The 24,278-nt window shown below is 38.7% G+C and overlaps 2 protein-coding genes across 7 annotated transcripts; one reads left to right on the plus strand and one right to left on the minus strand.

The window, feature by feature from the left end:
* Window positions 1-1,167: 1,167 nt before the first annotated feature.
* Window positions 1,168-17,512, minus strand: LOC113460935 (alpha-L-fucosidase 2-like). Of its 2 annotated transcripts, none has more exons than XM_039127499.2 (11): window positions 17,180-17,512; window positions 16,561-16,706; window positions 14,182-15,137; window positions 9,875-10,007; window positions 7,460-7,618; window positions 5,975-6,199; window positions 5,739-5,840; window positions 5,467-5,602; window positions 2,170-2,355; window positions 1,530-2,055; window positions 1,168-1,429 (listed from the first exon to the last, which is right to left on the minus strand). In XM_039127499.2, the coding sequence occupies exons 1-10, from the start codon at window positions 17,394-17,396 to the stop codon at window positions 1,946-1,948; spliced, it is 2,370 nt and encodes a 789-aa protein (XP_038983427.2). In that variant the 5' UTR covers window positions 17,397-17,512; the 3' UTR covers window positions 1,168-1,429; window positions 1,530-1,945. The 2 variants fall into 2 exon arrangements, with proteins under 2 accessions (XP_038983427.2, XP_038983428.2); XM_039127500.2 differs by having other exon boundaries at window positions 2,160-2,355.
* Window positions 17,513-20,360: 2,848 nt separating this feature from the next.
* Window positions 20,361-24,231, plus strand: LOC103705251 (uncharacterized). 5 transcript variants are annotated; one of them, XR_015967231.2, is made up of 6 exons: window positions 20,380-20,710; window positions 20,797-20,818; window positions 20,903-21,008; window positions 21,099-21,206; window positions 21,294-23,776; window positions 23,878-24,231. XR_015967231.2 is itself a non-coding variant. In XM_039127498.2 (6 exons), exons 1-5 carry the CDS (start codon window positions 20,641-20,643, stop codon window positions 21,387-21,389), a joined length of 408 nt encoding a protein of 135 aa, XP_038983426.2. In that variant the 5' UTR covers window positions 20,506-20,640; the 3' UTR covers window positions 21,390-21,416; window positions 23,727-24,231. The 5 variants fall into 5 exon arrangements, 1 of the variants encoding a protein (XP_038983426.2); XM_039127498.2 differs by having other exon boundaries at window positions 20,506-20,710; window positions 21,288-21,416; window positions 23,727-24,231; XR_005512216.2 differs by having other exon boundaries at window positions 20,507-20,710; window positions 21,288-23,776.
* Window positions 24,232-24,278: the final 47 nt, after the last annotated feature.

Here is a 24,278-nt window from a genome sequence, read left to right on the forward strand (position 1 = left end):
TGTAAATCCTAGGAGTCCAACATGCTCAATACTAGGCTAGCAGAAACACAGACCTGACTCAACATGATAGCACCCTTATGTGTGATTAGAGGTGTGAATCTACCACGTACCAGTTTTTTATAGATGATGGGGCAGGCTAATGGTACCATCTAGCTCTATAATGATTTATGGGATATTGTGTTTGAAGTAGTTGCTTAGAAACAGTTGGCATTCATTGCACCAAGCACTCAGGCATTAAGGTTTTACGAATGGGGTGAAGATGTTCTCTTTCTTTCAAATGCTGGAGACTGGGTGCTCTTGAACTCCGTTGAACCACTCTCTGCATTCAAAATACTATACAAAAGGTATTATTAGTATCAGGTATAGATTATAGCAAATGCTATGGAGCTTTAAAGAAAATTTTTAATTGGTTTTGCATCAATACTTTTATCTTGGGCAAGATCTTAACCTGTATTGATGCAGGATATAGAAAATCTTGACCCTTATTAACTACATTAATGTAAACCGGTAAATCTTGAGATATCAGCCAGTACTATAAAAACATATTGGCCATTACATTTAAAACGTGATTTTACTCCCTTGAATCAGTTTCTAAGTTAACTATTTTAAAATCAATAGTTAAATAATTCAGTATCAACAATTTTCAGTAGCTTTCTTTCATTTCCAAATTTGCTCGCAAAAGGCTCTTGCATTAGGACGAGTTTGTTGACTGCTTAAGAGCAATCCATCTTAGTGACGGATTCCACAATAACAAAAAATAGAAATTAATCATTCGATATCTACTCATTCTCCTCTCTTCAATTCCAAATGAACAATATGATCTTAACCCATTATTTTTTCAATTTGGTCAATCATATTTAGTTCACTCATTCATCTTATGTTTTCACTGATTACCTAATTGATAACAAACGCTTAAACAAGTTACTAGTTTATTTGTTCCAAGAGGTTTTGAAGCCTGGAACTCTTTTGATAAGCCAATGGAGCCTCAATGAGCAATGCCGCTGGTCGCTAGTCTTTGCTCTATCAGTCGACCATAAAAAAGGAGATTGATTGCCTCACCAAACTGATGATTATTTTAAAAAATTCTTGCTGAATTTTTATTGCTTTAATCGACCGGAAGTACTAAAGTAAAACTAATTGCCAATCTCCAATTTATCATACTGGCCATAAGTTCAATATCTCCATCTTAAATATCAGAAAAAATTTCAAAAAATCCTAGATCCTTTTAAGTTTTCCCATCTATCATATCAACGAGATGAACATTCACCAAGGTGCTCAGCAGCATAGTTTTTTTAAAAAGAAACATTTATTTTACATCCAAATTGAGATGCCATTCCTGTCGAATGAAAGCAGCATGCTTCTGATGGGCCTGTAATGACCCCATTTTTCTAGTCTCTTCCTTGTTTAAGGATTCTCCTGCTCTGATTCCCTATTGCATTCAAAACAGTAAGAAAATAAATAAACAAAATACCAGCACATTCTAATGATGAATTGCATGATTCCATTAGTCAGGTCCCTTTATTACTTACCAGAACAAAAATGTCGCGACTCCAATGGGATCTCTTTACCGCTCCTTCCGTTACAGTTTCTACTAAATATGTAGAATGGAAACTTGATATCAAAGATGAAAGTATTTGGCTGACTTAAATTGTAAGGTAAGAAAAGGAAGCTCCTTGGTTGATGATCTTGAGAAACTACTGCTTTTTGGTCGACCCATCTAAAATAGCAAATAGTCAAAGAAATATTCCTTCTTTCAAGGAGCAGGTCTTCACGCATTTTAGGTGCTTATTGAATCTGTAGATATTTCCATGGGATAATGTAACAGTGGCGACAGTACCCCTATAATGCAATCTCTTGAGACTGTTTTGGTTCTTAGACCAAAAGCAGGCTTCATGAAGTTCCCCTTTCTTCCAGCAGACATTAACTGTGACATTGCCCCTGGCCTTCAACCCCTTAACACAACCTTCAGCCCACTTTTCTCGTGGGAGAGCTGGGAGTAAATAGAGATCATGCTTCGTGCTCTGGACAAGCATTTCTGCAATTGCCGCAGTGAAACTGAAAAGAGAGTATCAAAACTAGTTGGCAAGGATGAAAATTTGGCCTTCTGCTGAAAAAGTTTATCGGTATGTTGAAAGTTGGTATGGAATCACATGATTTACCCGAAATTACCATCAATCTGGAATGGAGGGTGTGCTGTGAACAAGTTACTATACAACCCTCCTTCAAAATCACTTTCATGATCAGGATCTACCAAGTTGATCAACTGCCTGACCAGTTTGTATGCATGTTCGCTGTTGTGAAGACGGGCCCACAAAGCCATCTTCCATGTGGTTGACCACCCTGGGCCGACGTCCCCTGGAAAAGCCAATGAAACATTAGTCAAAATAGGCATTACGTGAAAATTTAGATGTTCGCATTCAGTTGCACTCTCAAGATATCTAGAAAGCTAGGCTTGTTGAGAATTTTGCAGGCTGGCTTACCAACATGATCAATATGAGGAATCCTAGTAATGAGAACTACATTTAATTTGGTGTGGTACCATGTAAAATAGAGGCCCAAAAAGGTAAATGCTGAATAAACGTGGTGAGGTTTATTTTCCTTCATCTCTCAAACTAGACCATAGAAAGGCCAACATCCTATGCCGTGCAAATGCATCTTTTAAGCTTGTTCTTTTTCTTATTTATGAGTTTTATTAAGATAAACCAAATGGTTGTCTTCATGTATTTTGACCTTGAGGAAGTATTAGTACTTTGACATTTCTTGATCATGCCGCACTTCATTCTTAGCTAAGAAACTCATCTTTCTTACCCATCATCCATGTCTGTGGTCTCTTCTTCAAACTCCGATTCGTATTTTTCATATAGAAATCTCTGATCAACGATAGAACAAGATCCATTTGACCTAAAAACTTTGGGTTCCAGTTATCGAAAGTCCCATCCCTCTCCTTAGGGTGCATAACAAAAATCAATGTTTTCATTAGAATTCACACAACATTTAATAGTAAATGATAAATGAATCAGACCCTCCATGCTAATCTATTCCTCGGAGAAAACTCAGAAGTAAAATGCAGTAAGATGTCTAATTTTCTCTGGGCAGCATCCAAATCTTCATTTTATCATAGCCAACAGACAACAGGAAGACATTCTCATAATCAGCCAGTGGCTAGTGAATTCGGAGCTAGTCACAGACAAATAGAAAATTGTCAAAATATGACAAATAAAGAAACAATTTAAACGTGAGACTAATGTAGGAAAATGAGAGCATGCACTATATTTTATAAGCAGAGAGCCTAAAAGCAATGTGGGACATAAAGTGGGAAGGTGTAGGACACCAGGCAGCTGGTTTGTGGGCCATGTGAAGCCATTTGCACATGATGTCAAGAAAGGAGAAAGCCCAATAATATCAAGTTACCTCGATTGTTGATAGTAATGTAACAAGATGCTAGAAATCACAACGAATACCATCATCAGTCTGAGATACAGTGGCTTGCAATAGTTCTACTTCTTGGATAACTTTCACGGTCGCCTTGAAAAAGGCGCTCTCTTCCCCTTGCTCCTTTATTTCGTTAAATAGGGAAAGAAGTTGATCCCAATTCTTGCCATCATTATTGGTGACATGATTGATGGCCCAACGCCACCGAAGAAGGTGTGGTTGGTACGGAAAACTAGTTTATCAGTATGGGCGTGGATGTTCTTATTTGGACATCTTGAGTTTTGTTGACCTGGTATGTGCAACTTGTATCCGTTTTTTGCCCAGCAACATTTTACACTTTTGTGAAACCTAGACGAGATTTATCCTAATTTATTGATGAAGTGCCTGCAGAAACTTAGAAATTACTGAGGAACAATCTGTAACTCTATTGTGTATCAGAATAAGAAGTAATTTGGTTTTGGAATATTGATATACTATTATTTTTACATCAGTTTTGTCATATAGTTATCACGATCACCCTACAAGCGAAAAAGGTTGCCTTATGGGCCAGCAAAGGCCCTATTTGGGCCTATAAAGCAGCCCATAAAGAGAAGAGTTTATTACATTGAAATATTGTTTTCCAATGTTTGCTAGCCAAGAGAACTTTTAGAATGAAATTTTTCAAGTGAATATATAGGGTCCAAAATTTTCTTTTACAACCATTAGTTTTCCCTTTTCCAAAGGTAGCAATTTTGAAAAAGGCCTTTCACTATTCTCTATAACTTTCACTTTGATTCTCTTAGTGCAACAACAATGTCCATCCAAAACCAACAAAACAAGATAAAAGCTTTTCTTAGTGCAACGAAATGATAGAAAACCCCCTATTTTCTTGTGTTTTCAACCAGAGGAAATTTCTTGTTCATCTTTCCGTTCCTCAGAAACCAAACAGAGCCTAGCAACAGGATTCTCTCAATATCTTTCCTTATCTCTAGTAGCTTCCCTGAAGTCTAGATGCATTTGGTTCATCTTTGAGTCCATCAAGGGCTCTCTTTTGGCTGGCCAATAAATCATGAGATCGTACCAAGAAATGTGGAATCGTCCCGAACCGCCCGGTTCGGGGCACACCGAGCCATGCCGGCAGCAAACTGAAACAGTTCCGACATTCAAAATGGCAAACCGACAGGAGGGGAGAGGGAGAATGAAGAGAGAAAGAGAGAGAGAGAAGAGGGGGGGGGGGGGGGGAGGAAGAGGGACAGAGGGCCGCCAGAGGCCTCCGGAGAGCCGGAGCAAAGACTCTGCCCTTCGGACCCCTGTTTCGTTGGCGGAGCCCTTACTCCTACCCTCCGATGGCCCTTCTTCCCTCTCCCTTCCTTCCCCTCTCTCTCTCTCTCTTTTCCTCTCTCTCGTCCCTCTCCCTCTCCCTCTCCGTCCCTGTTGTGTTGGTACGGGCCCAACACAGAGCAGCATGAGACGTATTGAACCATGCCGCCAGCCGACTGGCATGGGCTCCGGTATAGGCACAGCGAACCTTGGACCATACTAATGATTATTTAGAGTTTGCATGACAAAAAGAAAATTTCATTAGGATTTCCACGTGTGAAGGAAAAGGGGCCTGGTCCTAGTCTCTTACCTCTTTCTTAATTAATGTGCTTTAATTAAGTTCTTGTGTTCTTTTTTTTTGGCTTCCGATTCAGTCATCAAATTAATTAGCAGCATTTAATCATTACCCTGGCTGAACCACCAGTCTTTTCGAAATGTGGTTTATGGATTCTTTAGATTGCAGGTATCATCCGTGATGGTGGGCCAAGCATCAGTTTGCAAATAGAGTTCTGAAAATCCTACAGATAATTAACATATTTAAGGTTGCTTATAGCCAGATTATATAGCAAGTAACTAAATTTAGACATATTTGATCAATCAAAAAAAATCCTGTCTTGGTTGATCAGAGATTTAGTCCATTTTAGCATCAAAAGATAATTCTAAAATTTTGTAGGTGTTTATCATACAAAATGCACATAATTGAACGAATTTTTCTTATATATTTCTTCCACAAACCTCTCTTGTAAAGGCTGTTGCCAGCAGCTTTGCACAAATCAGGTGTTTTCTCAATTGTTATTGTATGTCCTGGGAAAAGACCAAATAAGGGTGACAAATGTCGATGATGCACCTCTGGATCCTCAAAATCTTGTGCCTGCCATATATATAAATATATAAAAATTTTAAGGCTACCACAGAACAGGCAACAAAACTAAAATAGGACATTGTAAACAGCCATGGAGTAAAGAGAATTAGTAATCAAAAACTAATGAAGTAAAGGCTCCTCTTACCCATTCCATGATCGAACCATCTCTAGCTATTTTTGTTGGGGGCAACCTTGATAGTGCCTTGTTGATCTGCTTGATAAAATCACTATCGGATCTCCCCAAGATCTAGGTTTATAAACAATTTGAATAACTTCTTGTATAAGATATTTTGTATAAAGCAGTAAGAATCTGATTTGATAAATAAGGAGGTTAACAAAGCATATATATGTCTAGCCAGCCAAGATTAAGCTTTAAGTCACCTCAGCAGATGAAATAACTGCAGAAAAAACTTCTTTTATAATGGCCATATCCATAGTCGATGAATAGCTGACACTTGCAGTCTTCCCATCTGGAGCAATAAAAGAATGTTCTGGAGAGGTAGAAGGATTGGTTTCCAAATATCCCCCAGGTCCTTCAATTAACCAGTCCAACAGAAAGGAAGCACATCCCGCCAACAGAGGGTATGCTTTATTCTCTAGAAAGCCCTAAACACAAAATAAAGTTAGTAAGCATCTTTAATTTTCTATTAAAAGAAAAGCAATCAAATCCGACACGAAACTGTAAGAAAAATATTTTATTCGCCTGGCCATTTCACTTTAGTTACTTTAGGCATTCTCTAAGATACGGCGGTCTTTTCCAGTTCTCCAGTCCTTTTCCTTAGGGAAAAAGGACATGCATGTACCCACTGAACCTCCTTTAAGCATTGGGACTCATGGAAAAAAAAACATAATGAAATATGGCAATGAACTTATTCAAACATCATCGGATTAGAAATGATGTCATTTTTTAACATTTTTTAGTAGATTGTGCCATGGCTGAGATCCAGGAGGAAACTATGCACAACATAAGAACGGCTTTAGATTTTGCATATTGTTCCAGAGATCATAATAAAATAATAAAGTTGGGACCAATTTGTTTCAATTTCAAGCATTCAAATCACCAAAACATCGTCCCTGTACTTTAATCATATAATTTATATTTTGGGAACTGTATATTTTCTGTCAAACATTATAGCTCAGGATGTGAATTTTGTAAGACATTGATGCAAAATAGACCTATCAGGTATTTATATGGCCAAAATTTGATGTCTAACACTCTAACTAAAATTATTTGGTGGTGAAAGAAAGAAAGAAACAAGAAAGAAATAAAGGTATTACAATATCAAGGGAAATGAAGAGCACATCGAGGATTCTAGATATGAACTAATAACACCTTTCAGGTAGCCTTTCAGGGTAAGGTCCTAGATTGTTACAAATAGTATCAGAACCGACCCAACCCATGCCTATGTGGATTAGGGAATACTGCAACACGAGCCCATTTAGGCTAACCATGAGTTGATCTTGGTGTTTGTGAATGGATTTGGATCCTTACCCTGGCAAGAATGCCGGGGCTTAAAAATAAGGAGAGTATGTGAGGATCCGTGCGAGTGTGTATTTAGTCCCACATTGGCTATGCACTAGGAAGATCTTCGGTACTTACACATGGCCAAGGAACCCAAATAATACCTTCTAGCTAGCCTTTTTGGATGAGATTTTAGGTTGTTATACATAGTTTGTGGAACTAGCTGATAATACCCCATGTTGATATGGGATGGCACAATTCATGAAATGGGGTCGACAGTACCATATGGTTGCAATTTTAGATCTTGCAAAATAGTAGATTTTGCAGGGAATATCAGATACTACAATAGTAATGCATGCTAACAGTCCAATAATATAACAAAAGAATGTTTTTATATTAAATACTTTATCCAAAGTGAAACTATAATGCTCCCATAGATGTGTACAAAGCCAAGCTCCACCCATTGGCCATAAAGCCCACAAAGGGTCACCACGGTCTGGTGATGTTTTTGCCCATATGTCTGAGACCTGATGTGCCACCCAACCACTTGTTTCATAATTGACCTGTAAGCATTATGAAGGATATTTAACAATCGATATATTAACAACCATTAAACAAGAGATAATGTATATAAAAAGTTAAATAATAATAATGTCCATGCAGTTATTTTGGAGAAGTAGGTTCGCCGCTAATCATTAATTATACTCAAAACTATGCCATGCTTTACTTCCTACCAACATGTAACTCGAGATTTGGGATGATAGTGCTCATACATATACTCTTTATGTGTGGACATGCATGAAACATCTTCTAGTCATTACAAGATCTACTCAAGATTAGCAGCCCTTGAGAAAAATTAGAAATTAAGTGGAAACTTTGACATACTACCATCAGCCGGGAAACTTCCAACATGTCACATATAACAGCTGTACTATAATAACTTTTGTTGGGTCCTACACTCTTGAATCCTAATCATCCTAATTGGCAAAAGATCTACATGGAATTTTACTCTCTTTCTCTCACACACACAGAGACGCATAATTTCTCCGTGCGATGGTGCATGAAATATCTTCTAATCATTACAATATCTACTCATGATGAGCAGCCTTTAAGAAAATTTTGAAATTAAGACTTTAACATGATATCTGCAACCCTTAAACCCTCAATATGTTGCATATAACAGTTATATCATCATAACTTTTTGGTCCTACACTCTTATCCTAGTTGGCAACTGATCTTCATGGAATTTAGCTCTACACTACAAAAAGCTTTGCACTGAGGTGCTTAATAAGCTTATTCAAATTTATTAGCTGTTTCTAAGCATATCATTATAACTTATTCAACATTGACATCGCACATTAGCTGTTTAGTTGTGTTTCTCTTTCATTGTAACTTGGCTTAAAATTGTTCAAGAAAACAAAGGTTCCCCTTTGCAGGCTACAGCTACTTGAGTTTTCACAACATGTCTGATTTCTTTGGAAAATCTTTATCCATATATCACTTTTTCCGGGTATCATTCCCTCCTTCCATTGATTCCATGCTCGCGAGGAAGCTGTGCATTGGAAAGCAAAATCAACTAGCCCCTTCTCAACATGGATGTTTAAATAGTACCTTTCTGAATATCATCATTGATCATTTTTTCCTTGCACATGCAATAGAAGCAAGTCCAGGGCCAGGTGAACTAAAACCAGATGCAAAAAAACTGTCCATAGCTCAAATCCAACCAGTGAGACAATCCACATACAATCATGCAAAAAAAAAAACTGTCTTTATGCAGGCAATTTCTAGTACCAAAAGTCGTGATGTTGATTTTCAAGTCAAACTGGAATTTTAGTTGGCTTGAGGCCAAGCATTAATATTATCTTCTTTATCCTTCTCGAAAGTGGACATAGCTCATTGTCGAAAATCAATTTCTAAATTCACATCCAACCATGGATTTAGAGGGGTAATCCTGTCAGTGCAGATCATTAAATTAACAAAATTATAAACCATGATCTATTGCAATAGCCTGGTCAATCTCATGTCCCTCCAACTAATACCAAGCATATCTCTGCATCATACCAAGAAGAAATATGTCATTATTATATAACTGTAAAATTATCTTACCACTCGCTAACCACTGCTCAATCCAACATAACATCTGGTAATTTGCTATTGATATTTGTAATAATTTCGAAATGAAAGAAAAGAAGTGTTTTTAAAAACGCTTCTTTTTTCATTCAAGTATTTAATCTCACCAAAGAAAAATGATCTAATTAAGAAATTATTGCTTTTACAAAAAAAATTGATGTTGTTTCGAAATGTAATGACTAGAAGAGCGATTGATAATAACGATCCGCATAAAAGAGCTGCATAGCTCAATAACATCATACTTATGTGCATCATTAACCACTGAGATTGTAGAGTAGGTACTAATATTGCGGATTGATGCATTTCAGTTGAAAGACCCGACAAAGCGAAACCTTGAGTAAAAATAGTACTTGGGGTAGTTATTGTGCTTAAATCATTTTTATGGTTCAATTAACATAAACAAGTCACATTATGAAAAAAAAAAAATCCAGTTGCAGTGTTAAAATAAATATCAATTTAGTCAGTGTGATATGATAGCCAACTAAGCACATTCTAGAAAAGGGAATTGAACAAAGTACAAGTTATCATGCTGCAAGTTGCAAACTGATGTGGAAATTTTCCGCACAGCAAAATTCTTTGGTGTATACCTGTTGCTACAAACTTTTTGCTCCTTCTGGAAATTTTGAATCCACACAATTTACTAGGAGATACATTATTTGAAGATAAGTCAAGTATGAAAAACATCTTACTTTCGCAGTTTTACTCCCATTGACTGCAAGAGAAGCAATGAAATCAAATAAGGGTTCTTGACATTCGCTAAGGTTGCAAGAAAGGGATGGCCAATAGTTCATTTGCAGATTGATGTTTAAGTGAGGAGCTGCACTGAAGAAGAAAAACAACAGTCAGCTTTTCTATTTTAAACAACACAATGCCATGCATAGAAATTACGTGCATTTGTTTCTCACTATACGCCCATGCTTCTATGGTCAAAGCATTATAAATCACTAAAAGTTCAATCTAAAATTAGAAAAGGTGCTCATTAAGCGAGTCATAAGCTCATACTTCCTAGCAGAATATGCCAAAAAGTGGATATAGATACAAGTATACAACAGATATGAAGATATTACAGAAAATAAATAAATAAGTAGAGGAGTACGACACTCTGATACAAATGCACAAAAACTAGTCACAGACTTACATAGACCTCTGAAAATTTCTTAAAATTCCTACTCTATGTGCCTCAGTGGTCATTTTAGCACAAAGATGAGCCAAACCTGTTCCTTGATTGTTTGGGAGTAATTTGAGCTTATACCAGCATCTTCCATACTGCCCTGAACCGGGCCAGTACCATGTTGGAATTGGCACGAAATGAGGGGTCAACTTGTTTCAGGGACAGAACTGGCCTAAACTAACCAAAACCCAGCTCATGAAAGTGAGTTGCTCAAACTCCTATTATTATAGCGTGACAACCTTTTTATTGGTAAACCGTTTTTGCATAGGAAGATTTTTTTTCCAGCTCTAGTTGTGCATATCATTATTTTCATACAAGGCCAACTAACTCCGTCAACCATCAAGACATCAGGTTTACCATAGTTGATTTTAATTCCAAAGTAGTTTCAATTATAAAGAAGTCAGTTCTTCTCTCTCTCTTCATTTTCTTGGTAATCTTCGTTCTATTACTTCACAATAGGAATTACTTGATGAAGCAGAATACCTACCTAAAACAAGAACCAGCACATATAGATACATAGATTTTTGACTTTCCAAAATAGAGGTCTAACTAGCTCTCATTTACTTTTCCTAGAACCAGGCCAATGGAATCTCCTGCCTAATTATGGAAGATTGAAATGATTCTAATTTGCATTTTGGAATGGTTGGACTATATACAGTGAGATAATCTGGTTATGAGGTTTTGCTGATGGCTATGATTCTGTATAGGATGATAATGTAGGTTCAGACATGAAGAGTTTTGTGTAGGCAACTGAATCTTGTAGGAGGTGAGTTTGGTGTGGAAGTGGCTTAAATATAGAGTGAAAACCAAGTCATTTAATTTAGTGGATCTGTGAAAAGACCAACCGCTAGTATTATTGGTATGTCACTAACTTTTTGGTATGGTTTCCAACAAGGTTTTCAAATCTCAGTATTGGAGACCATACCAATACCTTAATGGTGTTGATTGGGTCAATACAGTAATGCCCCTATATTGATACATAGTATGTTACTAGAGATGGCATAGTAGCTATACCATGGGTTGGTACAGTGCCGCATCGAGCCTTCATACTGTATTGTACGACACAAGGTTAGTATGATAAGCCATGCACCATGCGATATAGAACACTAGAAACCTTGGTTCTTGATGAGGTTGGCCCATAAAGTAAGATGAATGAAGGGCTTATTAGCAAATTCTAAGTGTGATCATGACTACATTGGCCTTTATATTAGCGGAAGGGTGGAGCATTATAGTTTGATTTAAGTGTGGCCAATAGGAACAACCAAGGATTGCTGAACCATGCCAAACAGGCTGGTTCGGGGTGTGCCTAACTAAACCGATCAGTTATCGGCACGGTTCAGCATACCAATTCAAGATATAAGCCTATGAGTTAAGTCAAGGCTTGTCTCTCCCCCTCCTAAATATGCGAGCCTCATCTCTCTCCATCCCAATGTGTGCAATCGCTCCTCTCACCAGATGCCCCCGTGTAACCTTTCCAACTGCTCCTCTTTCTCCTAATGCCCTCAGAGGCCTCCTTCGGTAGCTTCCTTCTCTCAACACTCTCATGAAGCCTCCTCTGGCCGCTCCTTTCTCTCCCGACGGGTGAGTCTTGCTCCTCTCTCTCCCTCCCTCTCCTTCTTCCTCCCTCCCCCCTCCCTATCCAAGTATTCGAGTTAGGATTTTCTCTCTCCCCCCCCCTCTCTCTCTCTCTCCATCACTTTATATCTTGCTCCCCCCCACTTCCACGGCAACCCTCCTCCCCCTCCCTCTCTCCCCCCTTTCCTCCCTTCCTCCCACTTCCTCCCTCTCCCTTCGTCTCCCCCTCCCTCTCACTATTTTTGGTTCACCCAAAAATGGCACAACATAGACCCCTATCGTATTGAACTGGTCACTGGCCGATACAGCCTCCGATATCGGTTCGACGAACCTTGGGAACAACATTGGTGCCATAACCTAGATATATATGGATCTTTACGATGGTAAAATTTTTGTGGCTTGTGGTGGGGAAATGTATATTTAGTTGTTTATCTTGTTTTACCAAACTTAGGAGAGGTACCCTATGGCTATGGGTGTGGGGAGGTAAACATTTTAAAAACATGAAGGAAGCACCTAACAAGTGGGTACCAGTTTAAGCTCTTGAGGAGTTTTCAAAATGGACATACAACCCTGAGTAGAAGTTTTGTGTTACTAAGTTTTGGAGTGGGATCAGTATGATGTTTGGTCCTAATGAATCATTCAGGCTATGCATAGGTCTAGACTAGGTAGTGTTGCCTAGAGACTCGGCATATCCTCAAGTGTCAAATATGACATCCTCCAAACATCCAGGAATGGTGGCATGACACACATACATATAGGCACACACATACATAAATATACACACATATATGGTAATATATATATATATATATATATATATATATATATATATATATATATATATATATATATTCATATGTACATATAGATATAAACATATTAGTGAAAGTGTGTATACATTTCTTCTCTATATACATCGAGCAAGCATCAAAGTCCAGCTTGCTTGCCAACTGAGGTCTTTCAATAATTCTTTTCGATTACAATATTAGAGTCCTAATGCTTCTAGCAATGTTAGAGTCCTGATGCTTCTATGAAGACTGTTTATTACCATCATATATTTGCTCCCTCTTCTTGATTGAAGTATGTGCAACGCAAGTGCCAAACACTATACACAGACAAGTGTGTACGTAGATAGACACATGTCCATACACCTAAGATGTGTTAAGACTTAAGACCCTTAAATTGATAAAACAATAAAAATTATTGACACTTCACTTAAAGTGTTCACATAACCATGATACTTATTAAACATAATGTCACTTTGTTTGCAACATTTTGCAATTGAATTTAAAAGTCCCACGTGCGTGATAGAACTGCCATATGGCATCACATTTTGCTGGCATCAGCAAGAAAATTTAGAGTGTCCAACAATGTCACATCCTATCCAGCCATGCCCAAGTATCCAAAAGTGTTAATACTTCAAAAACTTTAATAATGAAGTGTCCACATAACATAGACCAAGGCTTGTACAACTTGGGGTAGTTTTACTATAAATAGGCATATGCCAAAGGAGATGGGGTTCAAGCTAATCGTCTGGCTAGAGATATGGTACAAGGGTTAGCTTCAAGCATGGGCCACGGCTTGGGTTAGGGTCTAACAGTGGGGTTTAAGCTAAGGTTTGGGCTTCCTAAGTATTTGGGCCTAGGTAATTATAGCATAGGTAGGTCTTCCTCCCATTCTCTCTCTCTCTCTCTCTGATGATGATGATGATGATGATGATGGAATAATAACATCAACATATCTATGAAGTGGGCTTCATCCCCATGGTCATACATCTACTTCACACCCCTCTACTTAGCAACCAAAAGTTCTGGGTTCGAATCTTGGATGTGCATTTCTAAGTATTTTGGACCAAGCAATTGTAGTGCAAGTCGGTCTCCCTTCCATTTTCTCGGTGGTGGGGGCAGCGGCGGCGGCATGACCTTTGCTTAGGAACTAGAGATTCTGGTTTTGAATCTTGGGTGGTGCATTCCCAAGTATTTAGGCCTTCTAGTGCAAGCGGATCTCCCTCCATTCTCTCAATGATGATGAGCATAATAATAATAACAATGACAACAACAACAACAATAAGTAGTAGTAATAGTAACAATAAAAATGACAACATTAGCATATCTAAATTCTCATCAACTAACAATCATGGACATGATAAGGTATCAAGAAACCACAACATCATATATCACTGAGCTATTATTTAGGGAAAACAATATAGTATAAATAATATAGAGGTAGTATTATCGGGAAAGAGCATACTCCCATGCCGGCTCAATGTCCTTATTCCAAATTCCTTGTAAGTTGGCAATCTGGGTCCCAGGCCTTGAACAAGAGATAAGCAGATAACGACCATAATGGAATAGAAGTTCCACCAATAATGGATCCTCGTCATCTTTAAAAGATTTCACTCTTTCTGCAGTAGATTTGAAAGTGCCATCCATTAAGTTTGTTGAAGAATAAACTTTTAATGAGTTTAGTTTTACCAATCCTGACACACCACAATCAGCTGCAGGACTATTCTGAACAGTGATCTGATTTAAAAAGGCCGATCTTTTTTCTCCGAGTGCATCACTGGATACCTTGGACAATTGCAAGGTGACCCGATGAAAAAGATTTTGATAATCGTCCAAATGATATGCAAGTAGCTGAGAGTAAGACATATTCCTAACCGAAGACATTGTGTTCAAGCATGCCGATGTAGGATCCTTCTTAGAATCTGAAGGTTTTGTGAATGGCCCTTCAAACGAGGAAGAAGCTGCTAGAAGTAATACAGCCCAGTCTGAACCAACAACTTTCAACTTCCTATCATTTAAAACCTGTACTTTACCGTCATCACCGCCTATCTGTAATTCCAGAATAGCAGAGAACTTAATTCCACTCGGATTTTCAGATTCGTTTCCTTTTGGTGGAATTCTTTTGCCAGGACAGCTACCTTCCATGATTATTTGATTCGCGCTATTTGCACTAGAATGATGGTGTAATTTACTGTCTAAATATACTATAAAGGATAAACAGCCAGATTTGTTTGCAGAAATCTTTGTCACAAGCACTTGATGTGGGCTTGAGGAGAAGTGTTCCCTTGTGAATTCTACATCGCCAAGAGTATACTTGACATTTACAGTTGCAGTAGTCAGATCAAGTTCTCTTTCATACGCCATATATGCATCATCAGGGTCACCAAAGTTTATATTGATATTGCCAAGAGGTTGGTATACCTTCATTTAAAAATAATAAGAAAAAGAATTTCAGCAGAGAATTATGATAGCCAAGAAAGGTTGAAATATGTGCCTTATCTAGCACATCATGCAAGCTTTCAAGTAATCTAAAGTTGATTATTGACCATCATTCAACTGAAGCACTAATACAGAAACATATTTTATAAACTCCGCTAGACATTTAAAGTACATAAATTGCATCATAATGTTGATCAGACAAACATAAATTAGAATGCAAATTTAGCCGTAATATCAGGAAGATGGTCAATTCTATCAACATGGACCAATTCAGGTATAAGGCACATGTTCTGCTTCAAACAGTAAACAGGACAGACGACAGAGAGAGAAGCCAATTTCCTCAGAGGAAAATATATATAAAAGAACTGAGATCAAAAAAATGTAGTTCCATTCTGTTTAATCTAGGACACAAGCTCCTGCATGGCAAGATGCACGGTTTTAGCAGGAGAGATCATGAAAGTTCCCAGTTTTATTAGGATTAGCGCATCAAAGGAGAAAAATGGAGATGATTCTACAATCCCCAAAAGTGACTCCCACATACACAACTCACAATCCTGAGAAGAAAAGCAGCGAGAAGATAGACAAAGCAAAATTATCTCTAAATTTATTAAGGTGTTTGGATGTTGGATCTTAGGAAATCTTGGTAAAGCAGAACCACTTAATCTATATACTATTTAGTTGCAAGATGAGATCCTAAACCGTGGAACAAGGAGGCGTTCCTTGATGTTGAAAGGACATATGGACAAATTTATTAAATTTCTTTTACTTGTAGTATGGCTGGTTTTTAGGGAAAAATTGGTCAGAGATATTTTAGGGGTTTCTTTTCAGACACTCTATTATAATAATGATTGACCTAATTATTACTTAATGGTACCACAGAAATATAATTTCTTATATTATTTTAATTTTTGCTTGACTATGTGGAAAAAATTTTCTCATAGGGTGCAAATAATAACTCCCGTTCTAACAATGGAGATCTCAATCCAATAAACTCAATGATTTCAAAGTTCCTGGATCAAGTGCCATGCAGCAGCCTTTTTGTCATGGAGAAATGTATACTAGTCTGTTCAATAGATAACTTGGCCTGAATGAACATTATGTAGTCATCAATCCTATCTATTTTTAAATCATTTCTAAGAGGCAACCAACAAGAGTCCCTTCCCAGTTCTAGGAGAATGTACCCTTTCTCATACATGTGCATGATACTTACTATTCTTCTAAACCTCCGTATAGTTAAAAGTCCTTCGTTCTGGGAACAGGCCTAGCACTTGCATGGGGAACTGACTTACCAAGAGTTATTACTACCATTTCAGCATACAAGGAAGCAAGACCTACAAGCAAGAATAAGTGTATTGCCATAGAAAACCACAAATTTAGCTGTGCGAAAGCAAATTAGCATACATACATCTGACGGATGATCGGACAAGCCAAAAGCTGCTGAGGTGGCTTCTGCATATTGTCCATTGTCAACAAGTTCCCTAACTTTGGAAAGAACAGCAGGTGCATCTGGGTCTGTATAGTTACCAGGTACACCAGTCCATAAAGTATCATCTACATGAGAAATCACACAAGAACACCATGAACTTTATTATTGGATGCCAAGAAAAAAAATGAAAAAGAACTAGGTTTGGGGCAGGGGATCAAGCAAATATGAAGATTGTTTGTCGAGATCTATATCAGCACATATATCGGGCGACATTGTATGATATCCTCGAGATAAAAACAAGAAGAGAACATCTTTATATACAAAATTTCATTAATCATTATTCAACATGTCAAGAGCAAGTGCTATTTACCGATAGAGCAATCTAAAAGCTGAAAAGAAACAACCTCTAGTTAATTACTTGTTTGCCGTCTCGCAAATATTCTTCGATCATTATAATAAAGCAGAACAAAATTTTTAATATACGACGAATTCATGCGATGATAACTAATATCTCAGAGAGGTGCATTTCGACCTTCTATCTTCTTGGATTTAGATAACATAAAGAAGAGAAAGGAAGGGGTGGATGGTGGTTGTTTACGGTTGAGTTGGAGCGTCTCGGAGTTGACGCCGCCCCACACCATGGCGCCGAGGCGGCCGTTGCCGATGGGAGCGGCGTCCGTCCAGTGCTTCGCCGGCGCCGAGAACTGGACCTTGAGCGGCCGCGCGTCCTCCGTTTCGCCTCCACCGCCGGCCCACCACTCCGCATCGGCCTCCGTTGGCGGCCGCACCCAAACCCACTCCTCGCCCTCCTCCATCGAGAGCGAAACAGAGTCCAAAAACCAAATGCTAAAGAGATTGGGGTGTGGAGACTGACAGGAGAGGGAGGAGAAGGGGGGGGGTCTTCACGTGAAGGGCGAAGCCGGCAGAGCGCAGTAAGTACTCAGTGGAAGCGTGGATGGAGGGGTAGGAGAGGCCCGGATTAGCTGTTCGGCCTTGGACAGCCTTTTGCCGTTACCTATGACATGGCAAATTCTAATTGGCTTTACATCTGAGAAAGGTCGTGGGTCCCATCCTGCATTGAACTGAATTCAGGCACGTCATTTGATGAAACAAGTTGCTGTTTGAGTAGGACAAGTTTATCCTCGAGCTTTTCTGAAATATTCGAGCCTTTTTTTTTATCCCTGCCTAAATCGTGATTGTCCTGGTTGATTGCGAGGTGAGGATTAGCAGTTTTCCTCCATACATGAACCACCAGTTTTAGAGTCGAGTGTCGCATACTATGCGGTAAAGTTTGATTCAATGGTCCACGTGTAAGTCCATTGTTTGGGAGTGGAGGTGTCTGTGTGTTCTATGACGGTGGGGTTTTACTGCTGTATCCCGAGGTGATTTGGGACCTTTGTCCCTGTCTCTTGTCGGTGTTTTTTAAACGCGGCGAGCAGCATTCATGTTGTCCGGTAGCACGCTGGGAGCAGCTTTAAAAAGATTAAAAAAAGGACTATAATTAGGCCTAGAAGACAAAGTTAATCCTTTATCTCGGTAATTATCGTATCCAACAGCTTGCATCCATGGACAAGATACGTCGGCGACGTCGTTTTATTTGGAGGTCCCCATGCTAACGGCCCGTGATTGGCTCATAGCCGTACTGTAGTATATGGGTGGCCCATGATGGGGAACATGGCTTTCCAGAGTCATAAGTCGTGTGCATGCGTATGTATATATATATTGATACACACAAAAAAAAAAAAAAAGGCTCAACATCATTTCTTTTAAAATGTCCATCCCATCCCCATGCATCACACATCTAGTAAAGCTGGATGGTATGGATTAAATATATTGAATCAACTAAAACAACAAAAATTAAAAATTTTCATATAAATTAAAAAAAAATAAAAAATAACTATGAGTACTTTTCATAATATTAAACAAAATATAAGTCAAAAATATAGAACATAATAAACTAAATTTCAACCAAGTGAGAAACAACTATGCTACTCTTTTGCTGGACTTGGCCTGAAGATAATGTTTTCACTGCTTGATTACTTGATGGCTCTTAAATTTAAAGAGAAAAGCAGGTGTATGAGGATAGGCTTGGGGGTCAACTTAAGTTGGACGATAGCCAGATCTTGAAATCTTTGTCCAATGCCAATCCATCCCAACCTTAAACTTGGCCTCCTCAACCCAAACAATCCAATTTCTAAATTTTTTTGGGCCTAGAGTAAAAGTTAGTTAGGTTATTAGTAGCGATTTTTAAGATATAATTAATGTAATTAAAATAAATTAGTCGCGACGTATTAAGCAGACCAGGAAGCATTGACACCGTGCATATTGAGCTCAAAAATGGTTAAAACATTTTAAGAAGTATAATAATATGGTAATATATTATATAGCTATTTAATGTCTACATATGGATTCAAGTTGGATGACGGGAGATGGCAATTGGTTCAAATTAGATTGATATGGATTGAGCCAAAAAGTTATTAATTGAAACACAATTTATTCATTAAAAAATTAAAATTAATTAAATAGGTTAAATAAATTAAAATAGATTTTTAAATAAATTAAATAAATTTAAACGGTGTGGGTCAAATTAAATAAGATAAAAATGAATTAAGTAGGTTTTAAATAAATTAAATAACTTTTAAGCTAGTTAAATAGGTCAGATCATAATTTGATTTAATTATTAAATAGATTAAAAATAGATTAAATGAGTGAAGGATGTAAATTAGAATTCAACGTATTTAAGAAATAGGTTCGGATGGGTTAACCATGTATAATTTAAATTTATTTATGTTAAATCTAAATTTGTTTAAAAAAATAATTTACGAGTTGGATTGATAGATTTCGCCACAAATTGCCCCTTTTTCCTAGGCCAATTCGAACTCACTATGGATTTGACATGGGCTGGCGGGTTTTTTTTTATTTTTTGCTAAGGCGGGTGGATCATATCTGACGAATATAGAGACACCTAATAAAATCGAAAAATAAAATACCTCGGAGTGCCAATGGCAACTTCCCATCTTCAGCCCACAGGGTACTACCGGAGTGACTGGCTACATAAGCAGTCACCCAATTCGCAGCCCCATTAGCTTCATGAAACACGTGCTTGGCCTGGAAGGCCCCTCCAACCCCCACCATTGCCCAAATATCTCGGAGCAAAGGGTAGGCACTACCATTACCCCTAGGCCCTCCGGACCGAACTGATGACCATGGTTGAATCCCCCTCCAGGATAATGAAACTGGCCCGTAAAACACATCGGGCGTGACTAAGGCCCGCCCAAGCGGCTCTCAGCTCCGCATCCGGGACCGATATGTTGAAGAGTTGACTGCCCTCTGCATCTACGATTCTAGCAGACGGGCCCCGAATAACAAAATCCGCGCCGCCCTTCGTACCTCCGTCCAAGACAAATCCATCAAAATTGACCTTGAGGAAACTCAGAAGTGGGGCTCTTAGGTGAAAAACACCGTACAGGATGCTGCCGAAGCAGAATAAGAATCCCATATGTCCTGAGCTGTCAAGGTCCCTTCGACGGGTATAATGTGACTAAGCTCCCTGCCTGCACATGGGCACTCTTCACTACAAGTCTCGGCGACATACTGCGTTCGCCAAAGATTCGAGCGTTTCTAGCCAACCAAATCTGGTAGGATGTGCAAATCACCCGAACCACCTTCTGACGAAGCAAAGAGGATTCCGAGCATCGACGCATGGCTTGTAGGAACTGGTCCCTCCAGCTACGAACCTTCCGCGGGATTTTCGCCCGTCGCTGTAGCCTATATGCACTGAAACAAGGTGTGGTCCACCGTCTCGTCTACATCACAATCCTCACATACCGAAGGAATCCTCAATCCTCGTCCATTAAGAACTGCTCTTATTGGAAGGCAATCTCAGACCACCTTCTATTGGAACAATGCTATCTTGGGGTGGAGTCATGAAGTTTTTTGACCGGCCCCCTTAATTTTACAATTTCCACCCCCACCTCGAACGCAATGTTCGTCTAAATTCCTTTATCGAACACCTTCGGTGCGCCTTCCCACCATCGCCGAAAGGGAGAAGCGAGCGGAATGGCAGCTTCATCTGCAAGCATCGCCGTCGCAAACGCTACCTGGGAGCAGATCAAATCCTCTCGCTCAGGTCTCACCCTTCCTCTCTCCCCTCCCCGTACTCCTTCCTTGGAGCCTCTCTCTCACCCTCTCTTCATCCATAACAAACGAACACAGTGTCCGACGACCACCTATCCATGTGAGTACCGTTCATCCCCGCCACTCCTTCCTCCCTCTCGAGTCTTTCCTCCACGTTAAACGAACACGACCTGACCCGATCCAGCCTGCACTTCTTATTCGGGAAGAACTTGGAGCGCGCGACGAGGATCGTCGACCAGGGCGGCGTCCGAAGGGTCTCCGGGGCTCCCAGCGGCCGTTCTCTCTTTCTGGTCCTTCTTTTTGATGCATTTTCCAACAACTTGCACTTCAAGTAATCTCTTTGCTGATACCTCTGAGTGATAGAGAAATGGGGATTTCAGGTGGTAGGGGAATCGAAGAGGAAGGAGGAGTACATCTGCTTTCCCGAGCACCACTGCACCTGCTACTCTTTCTTCTATGACATCGTCAACAGGGGTGAACAGCTCTGTGTATGCTTCCTAATTTGTTTTACCAGTTGTTTTTTCTTCTTGGCCTTTTCAGTTACTCACCTGTCTCCATTTTGTTCGGAGTGCAAGCATCAAATAGCAGCTCGGCTTGCTGAAGCCGTGGGTGCGCTTACGGAAGTGGAGGTGTCTGATGAGCAGCTGGCGCTTATGCTTGCGAAACTCTGACAGCTATAAGCGTCTCAAATCGTACAGGTATTAATTTCTTACTGCTGCTACTTGAGTCTTAGTTTTGATTCAGTTTTTGGGTATAGTTTGTGCAGAAGCATCAACAAGAACTGTTGTGGAAAATATGTTGAATGGTTCTTTCAGCTATAAAGAATTTTTCTTGCATTTTCTGTTTATTGGAGTCATGGTTCAAATACAGTTATCTCGTATTTTATTGCATCAAATATATAGTTTATTGTACACGGCAAATTCCAATATTTTGCAGGTATAAGTTACATAGAACGTTCTGCCGATGCGATAATTCAATTCTCAGTAAAGGGGGTTAACAAAGTCGAATTTTTTTTCCACAATATATTGAAAAATAAAGGAGTGGCGTATCCTCGTGATTTTATTTTGGTGCTTGTTCTTTCCAAAAACCATATGCGCTGCAATTTTGGATGCTCAGGGACCGCAACAATAAGGAGCAAAAGAATTTTAGGTGAACAATGGATAGCTGCTCTAGAAAATCAAACATGAGAATTTATATAGGCCTCTGCAACCCAAAATCCTAGATCCATTATGCAAGTTGTCCTTGAAAATCCTAAACATGCAGACAAATAAAAAATAATAATAGTGATAAAAAAACAGTGAAGTGGCTAGACTCATAGCTCCCCGTACTACATGAATTACTAACATGTTAGTGATGCATAACAAAATAGAGATTCTCATGTTCAGGAAATTCCAGCTGAAGGTCTATTAGGAATAGAAAATCCCTTCTCTCTCATTAGAAAAGCAGATATCTTCTTGCTTTATCGTTGCAATTTTTGCTTTCAAAGCCTTCGTCCATTGTAAATGCATAATGGCCATCAGCAAGTTTGTGAAATGTAGTAACATTAGCACCCTTCTTAAAAGAACTCATCCTTAAAGTCGTCCTCAAGCTCTATTGACTTGGACAATTTTGTACAATGAGTCAGTAGAATCTCCTTATCTCCTTGAAAATCGGCCATGGAGCTAAGCAGGACAAAGAGTCCACTTTAAACACTTAGCTCCTCATAAAAAAATTAAGAGAATGGGAAAGAGGACATAGCATGGAGCTAGTTGTTGGAATTCTTCAGATTTTATGTTTAATTCCAAATATTCAGAGGCTCTAGCAACTTAGTCATTTGTGATGATAGATGACCGTAGAGGAAGGTAAGGTCCATGGTTTAAGCAAAAGAGCAGTTAGGGATATTTTGGGAAGTGAAATGCTGGGTTATCATGTATACTAGTAAGAAAAGAAATCCTTTAATTGCTTCTAGCAGAGGAGCAAACTAAAGTACTTACTTAGTATAAGCTCTGGGCTGCAATCCTTCTTACTCTTTTATCATGATTTTGCACGCTCCATTGCACCTCAACCTTTCTGTTGTCAAGAAAAGCTACTATTTGAACTCAGACATTTCCTTTGCATGTATCGCCCCTAAGTCTCAACAATTCTCCCAAAACTTGAGTGCCAACTTCATTGATGGTGCCCCTTGTGAAGTGAGGTAGCTTTACTTTCATCTTCCCACAAACAACTTGCTAATTATCTTATTAGATGTAACATTCTGAAAGTGAAGCAAATATTTTACTTGTTTATTGCATTCGTCTAATCAGTTTGAAGTGGAACCAGTTGTATGACCTATTAATTTCCATGTATAATTTCATTTAGCTAAGCACATATTGGATATCTGTAGACATCCAACTGCTGTTCTTTTCCTATGTAGGATAACTTTAAGGATTGTGAAGGATAAGCATTGAAATAAACCTTTAGGAAGCCTAATAGAAAAAGACAGTTGTTGAAGGGACCTTAAAGGCAATGTTTGGATGTCTGGGTATGTCAAAGATGGATATGACCATTTCAATGGGAAATAGTGGAGGGGGGCAGTCTTACTCTTACGAGAAAAGGGGGGATGATGGGAGAAAACAGGAAGGTCATGTAAAATGGATATGACCTAACTTTAAATATGTGTCATTCTGTGAATCATGTTATAATGGTTATGGTATCTTATATATGGATAAACTTGGAGAGTACCTGTCAAACAAAAGTTCACGCACTCTTTTTGTCTCTCTCTCTCTCTCTATGTTTTTATGTGAGCTGGAATCATCAACAATGATATTATTTAAACACTCTAAATCTCAAATTTAGGACTTTTGAATGTATGGAAGATTATTTGAAGTAACTTTTTTGTTGTGTAATTTGGATGTTGTATGTTTTATGTTTTTTAATTTCCCCCTTGTTGCATGTGAATTCAAATTACAGTTTTCTTTACCACTAGCTTTTGTAAATGGCTATGGATCACCGAACCTTTGTCTTGTGCATCCTTTGACTCAAAAATCAAGTTATGGGATGCCGAACTAGGAAGGCCTCTGTACAGTTTGAATGCTCACAGGTAATGAAGTGTAACTCATAAGATGAATGACAAATTTGTATATGCTTAATTGGGGTAATGTCTTTACTTTTTCTTATGAACAACATGTTGTGATTTGTCAGGCTTCCTGTATATTCTGTTGCATTTAGCCTAAACGGTGAGTGTTTACTTCCTGGCTCAGTTAGATCAATGTGTACATATATGGTCCCTGAAAGAAAGGGGAAGGCTGTGAGGACTTACATTGGGGAAGTGAAATTTTGTGAAGTGTGTTTGAACCAAAAAGGTGATAAAGTAGCAGCCTGTTTCTCCAACAATACTGTATATGTGTTGGATTTTAGAATGTATATATTCATTAAAATTCTCAATCAACCGAGGTAGCAGGCACATTTCCTTGTACCCTTAGTGTTGGAGAGACAAAAATGGATTGTTCATGCCCCAACCTAGAATGACATTCAAAAAAAAAGCATTGCTCTTCAGGTTGGTTGTTATCGTGCCGCTTCTATTAATGTAAACAATGTTCATA

This window comes from Phoenix dactylifera, chromosome 7 (genome assembly GCF_051530095.1).
Source record: "Phoenix dactylifera cultivar Ajwa chromosome 7, Ajwa_hap1_PhDact_Kaust_v1.1, whole genome shotgun sequence".
NCBI lineage: Eukaryota > Viridiplantae > Streptophyta > Magnoliopsida > Arecales > Arecaceae > Phoenix > Phoenix dactylifera.